The sequence below is a fragment of the Terrapene carolina genome, unplaced genomic scaffold (genome assembly GCF_002925995.2).
Source record: "Terrapene carolina triunguis isolate 2854851 unplaced genomic scaffold, T_m_triunguis-2.0 Scaffold136, whole genome shotgun sequence".
Lineage (NCBI taxonomy): Eukaryota > Metazoa > Chordata > Testudines > Emydidae > Terrapene > Terrapene triunguis.
Window position 1 is genome coordinate 11,993,662 of NW_020664487.1, and position 6,000 is coordinate 11,999,661.

General features: G+C 42.6%; 1 protein-coding gene across 11 annotated transcripts in view; it reads right to left on the minus strand.

The window, feature by feature from the left end:
• The window catches only part of ADGRL3 (adhesion G protein-coupled receptor L3), a 518,922-nt gene that overhangs the window by 307,047 nt on the left and 205,875 nt on the right, over nucleotides 1-6,000 (minus strand). For 10 of the 11 annotated variants that reach the window (XM_029911933.1, XM_029911932.1, XM_029911931.1 and 7 more), the window contains exons 4-5: nucleotides 5,387-5,401; nucleotides 2,477-3,277 (exon numbers count right to left, since the gene is read on the minus strand). In XM_029911933.1, the coding sequence (XP_029767793.1) occupies nucleotides 2,477-3,277; nucleotides 5,387-5,401 (816 nt within the window). The remainder of the gene's footprint in view (nucleotides 1-2,476; nucleotides 3,278-5,386; nucleotides 5,402-6,000) is intronic. The other variant, XM_029911929.1, reaches the window with a different exon arrangement.

Here is a 6,000-nt window from a genome sequence, read left to right on the forward strand (position 1 = left end):
TCTTTTGTCTCCTGTTTCTCCTCATTTCCCTGCATTTTGCTGTAGGGCTGGAACTTATTTTCACTTCTGCTCATTCCCAGATTTGCAAAGTCACAATTTCCTTTAAAATCTCTTTATCTAAAAGTATTGTTGTGCACACTAATCACAGCCTGAATACAGAGAAATGGATGGATCAGAGGGATCAGAACATTGTATTACTCCTCTCCTGCAACCTAAAGACCTTGAACTACTTCTTCAGGACTTGTCTATAGGAACCACATAAGTTTACAGCAAGCTGGGGTGTAAATCTACTCTGCGTTAGCCTTCCGCCCCCGAAGAGCAGGGCTGGTGCAACCATTTAGGCGCCCTAGGTGGTCGCCTAGGGTGCTAGGATTTGGGGGGGCGCCATTTTCTTTGACAGCGACCGCAGCGGCCGGATCTTCGGCCACCCCAGTCGCCGCCGGCATTTAGGCGGAGGGAGCTGGGGCAGTGGAGCGCGGGGAGGGCCACCTGCAGCAAGGGGGCGGGGGGGGGCGGCACGCAGGGGAACTCCCCACCCCAGCTCACCCCTGCCCCGCCTCCGCCCCGAGCACCCCGTGGCTGCTTCACTTCTCCCGCCTCCCAGGCTTGCGGCGCCTAAGCTGATTGGTGCCGCAAGCCTGGGAGGCGGGAGAACTGAAGCAGTGACGGCATGCTGGGGAGGAGGCGGGGCAGGGGTGAGCTGGGGCGGGAGGGGTGCCTCAGGGTGGGGGGTGGGGAGCTGCCGCAGGGGGGGCGCCTCAGGGCGGGGGCTCGGGAACGGGGGGGGCGCAAGGTCGAAGTTTCGCCTAGGGCGCGAAACATCCTTCCACAGCCCTGCCGAAGGGCAAGTCTTACACTGTCCTACAGTTAGGTTCCTACTTTGCAAGTCCTCTTAGAAGACGACTACATTAATATGAACTGGGACCTTTTAGTTTGCGCCTGCAGCATCCACACAGGGAGTTACAGCACAGCATTTTGGTGCTCACCTCTATTCAGATGCCTGTAGTCTGAACTGCGGGGCAGCATAGACAAGTCCTGAGCGTTCACGTGGACCCTGCTGTGGTGCACTAAAAGTTCTGTAGTGCACTTTGATCTACCCAGCTTGGACACGGGAGCAGACCAAAGTGCTTAGGGAACTTTTACAGTGTGGTATCAGGGTCCACAGAGACAGTGAGTATGCCTCAGTCTAGTGCAAGGTAGATTCATACCCCAGCTTTCTGCCAACTAACGTGTTCATGTAGACATGCCCATAGTCTTTTCTTTGTCATCGTATTTAACAGAATGGTAACATTTTAGGAGAAAAAAACAACACATTAATAACTAAATGATTCACCTTCTAAATTATATTAATTCTGCTTTTCCTGTTACCTGCTCAGCATTCAGGAAAGATATAATCTATCATAGATAAACTGAATTTAAATCATTATTGCATATAGTTTGTATAGGAGTAAACACTTTAAAACCTAAAAGAAAATAATTGAGACTTCTGCATGATTTAGTGAATTAGAGCCAAATTCATTGACAATGGAGTAACTCTGGATTTACACTTATGTAACAAGGAAGAATTGATCCAAATTAATGAAAAAATCAGCCAAATATAATTATGGTGATGATGTCTGATGGAAATCCACTTGAAGTTGGATTTCTTTTGGATTCCAGTCTTTACTTATCAGAGGGGTAGCCGTGTTAGTCTGGACTGTAAAAAGCAACAGAGAGTCCTGTGGCACCTTATAGACTAACAGATGTATTGGAGCATAAGCTTTCGTCTTTACTTAGTGATGGAATATAATTTCCTTCTATTAAGATTTAAACAATATGACCAGCCCAAACTATTTTTTAACAGAACAGCAACATGAATGACCCAGAGAAACATGAAAAACCAGTCTGGATCATGTTTCCTACTCTGAAATTAATCACGAATACACAGGACAACAAACAAAATGCGTGTGTGTGCGCGCACATATGCACGCACATATCTGGGCTCAGATTCTCAGCTCATGTCATTCTTCAATATTTCATTGACTTCACTGCAGCTACACTGATTTAAACCAGCTGAGGATCTGGTTTACAATGAGAGCAACATCTGAGCTATGTTTCACAAAAGTAATGTTCTGGCATGGTCATAAAAGCAAGAGGGATTGATGGATAGAATAAATACAATGAAACAGGCATCTCCACTGGTGATTCTGATGATCTGAACAGGAACTTGGATATTTGAAGATTGGCTCAGGCTTATCACTGACAATTTATTCTTATTTCCATTTATTTTCAAAGTAAGCTATAAAGAAAATGTTCTGTAAACAGTAAAGTGTCTCTTTGAAGCAGCTAAGCATTAAGGGTGAGGAGAACCAGGCCTTAAGTCATGCACACACACATGCAATCAAAGAGAAATATACTTTAACTTCACAGAAAAAACAAACCAGCTTCAGGTTATAGATAATGGAAGACAAAAGCAAAACTTAGCACAGAACCTTACCTGATCTGCTGTCCAGTGGTCCAAAATCCAAAGAATATTTCACCACATGATAGTTGTTCCATACATAAAGGAGGTTGTCCCTGGGGTTATAATCCACAGCAGCGATGTACTGGTATGAGTTTGGAAAGGGAACATCCACCAGACTATCCTTGCTTTGGTCAGTGTTGTAAATATAGTCTATCTTATTTCCTGTGGCTTCATTGTCGTCATCTTCGTACACCGACTTCACCACATATAAAATCCCACAGATCATGAAAGCGTTGGAAGCCGACCTTTTGTCATAGGCTGTATCCCACGTCCCTTCGATCCTTAAGGTGTAAGGGTTTAACTGGCTAATGACAATTTTGCCATTGTTTTGTTCTGTTGCATAGATTACCCATAGCCCGTTCTCATCCACCGCCAGGTCTATGTCGGACTTGCCTCCCCACCTGTAAGGAGAGGTGTCATGGTAATTGGCATTTGCTATGATAGCCTCCCCACTTTTTATTCTTGTCCTCAAGTCAAACTTGACTATATTCCTGGTTCGCTCCTTGTTGAAGAACAAAGCCCCATCGTACACTACAAATCCAGTGCCATCTACCCGGTGAGGGAGCTTATAGGTGGTCGTTGGTCTCCCAGCTATGAAATCATCCTTGGAAGAATACTCCGTCAGGGTGTCAGTTCTGTATGGGGTCCAGGGCATGTAGTAAATCTTGTCAGAAGCCTGTAGAGGATCCTTGCACCAAGCCCCAGACTGATGGTCTGACTCAAATAAATGTTCACTCTGGTATACACCTTTTAGTAGGCCAGGACAAAGAAAAACTGTTGGAGGGGAAAAGAGTTAAACACAAAAAAAGAAAGTTAAGAAGAGCTCTGATGGTTTGGCATTAACTTCTAATTGTTCATAGCTCTGCAGCAGAGTACGATCAGCCCACAACAAATGTAGTCTATTTGCAAATTACCTTCACCACAGGCAGTGAGTGGTCTAGAACAGGACGTGTTCCTCCATATTGATTTTTGCTGCCCTTTCAATCAACATCAGTTCATTTTCTTACTGCTTTTGGAATCTATTTTTACTGGTGTACTTACTTGGACTATTCGCCTTTCTAAACTCTGAAATGAATATGTATTCCCAAGGGGTTTATGGGTTTGTATTTTCAGATTATATTCTACACTATATCTATACCTGCTAGGCGAAGGGGTAAATTTCTGGGGAATTGTTCCATATATTTAGTTTGAACAGTCTGCTGAAGATTGCCCTAGAAATGGAAATTAAAAAAAAAATTCCCATCCTTATAGCCCAGGTGGAATTAAATATTTTAAAGGTACCATAGCAAAACAGAGGCAAATCCCTCGGCAACTCAAAGGAACACTGAAAGCAAATAGGAAGGCAAAAATACCCTAGTATGGGCCATAACTAGCAATATGATTTTGAAGCTGCTACAGAAAACACAGAACATGCAGTCCACACAATTAAAAATGAACAATGGATGAATACTGAGAGGAGAAAGAAACGACAGGAAGCAAGGAAGGAAGGAAGAAAGGAAGGAAAAGAATAAAGTTCACTGGAGAGGAACCCAAATCTAGATTTTAATCAGTTAAAAATGTCCTGTTAAACACAGTAGTATTCAAACTTAAAACATATACCTTCTACGGTTACATGAGAGGAGCATACAGGAACGGTTTGGCTAGCTGTGCTTTGCTGCTCAGACTTCAGAATGGAAATGGGACAGGGATCAGCTGGCTCGGTTTGATTTTAGGGTGATATGTTGCATGGACAGAGGTTAGGAGAAGGCACAGCACATGTGCCCTGCCAATGTAAGAATTAAAGTAACACTTAAATCTTATCTTTGACTGATAAGCTGAAGGAGAACTATGTGCTACAGTGCAGTACACACAGCGTGGGCCAGAGCACAACCTGGCAAGCAGTGAAATGATTGCAGCATGTGACAGCAAACTACAGTGCAGTCTAGAGTTTACATTCTCCCTTTGATGCCCTGTTTAACTCTCATTCACTGGAGTTATGCATCTGTATTAAGGGAAGAATATACTGCAAATGTATGTGTGTTGGCATACAGGGAGTGCTACGGGAGATTACAATATAAAAAACAAATTGATGGAGACAAAGTAAATTTCAAGTGCACACCCAGGTCCTATTCCTGCAACTGATCCAGTGGCGGACCCTTGTGCTGATGCAGATTGACATGGAAGAATGACTTTAAGCTACGTGAGTTCTGGGCACAATACCCAGGGGGTTGACCGACCTCTCAGTGAGGTCAATGGGAGTTTTGCCATTGACATCAGTGTGAGTTGGAGGGGGCTCATCACATATTACAATTGAGTCAATGTTCTTGTGTGTGTGATTGCGGTATGAAGATGACCTGAAACATAACAACTGGGCAGGCACAAGTGTCCCATTGGACATTTCTATTAGCATGGGGCTGGTATACAGGGCAGTTGAATTATCACTTCTTGATTAGAAGTCAACCAATTATTTTCAACAGTGCAGAAGTTGATTAAGCCCCCTGAAAAAAGAGAGAACATGGGAAAAATCACAAATTCAAATGATACACGAAATTTTGGGCCACATCCTCAGCTAGTATAAACTGATAGAACTCCAGTGGAGCCAATGAAGCTGTGACTGTTTTACAGTAGCTAATGTATGGGGCACTGTGTCTACAGGGTCTTTAAAAAAAAAAATCATGTTTTTATAGTAGAAGATTGAGAAAGAAAACTAGACCAGTAAATCTTTTCAGCCAAAAATATATATTATCTTGTGAAGTTGAGCAGCAGAGAAAATAAATAAACTTTAACCAAAAAAAAAAAAAAAGTGAGAATTAATGACAAAGGTATTTCAACTAAAACGTTAAACTGTTAAATAACTTAGCCTATAAATAAGTAATATATATAATTTGAAAGGTATTTAATTACCTTTTTGTTCCACTTCTATTGTAGAGAGAGAAGTAAAGAGAGAAAGGAGAAAAGAGAATAGATTAATGGTACTGTATTGGCCAGGTACTTTTCTATACCTCTTCCAAATGAAAGGAAGTATTATAAATTTACTTCAGTTATTGCTACATTTTGTGAATGTTATATATATATATATAAATATGTAAAACATCTTTTCCTCTGATATACACTAGATAAAATGCAGGCACTTGACTTAGCTGTACTACAATCTTAAAAGCCATCAGGGCCTGATCCAAAGTCCACTGAACTCAATCAGAGATTTTTCCATTGCCTTTGGATCATGCCCAGAGCATAAAATAAGATTTTTATTAAGGGTTGAAACAGATTTCTAGATAGAACAAACTATTCAAGATAGGGACTGTCTTGATATCCATGGCTCAAATCCTGAAAAATCAAATCAACCTGCACAACGTTACCTAGGAGAGTATTTCCACTGGCCCTGAGTGGACTAGGGTTACCATATTTCAGCAAGCAAAAAAGAGGACGGAAGGAGCCCTGCCCTAGCCCTGCCCCTGTCCTGCCCTAGCCCCGCCCCATCCTGCCCTAGCCCCGCCCCTGCTCCCCCACTTCCCCCC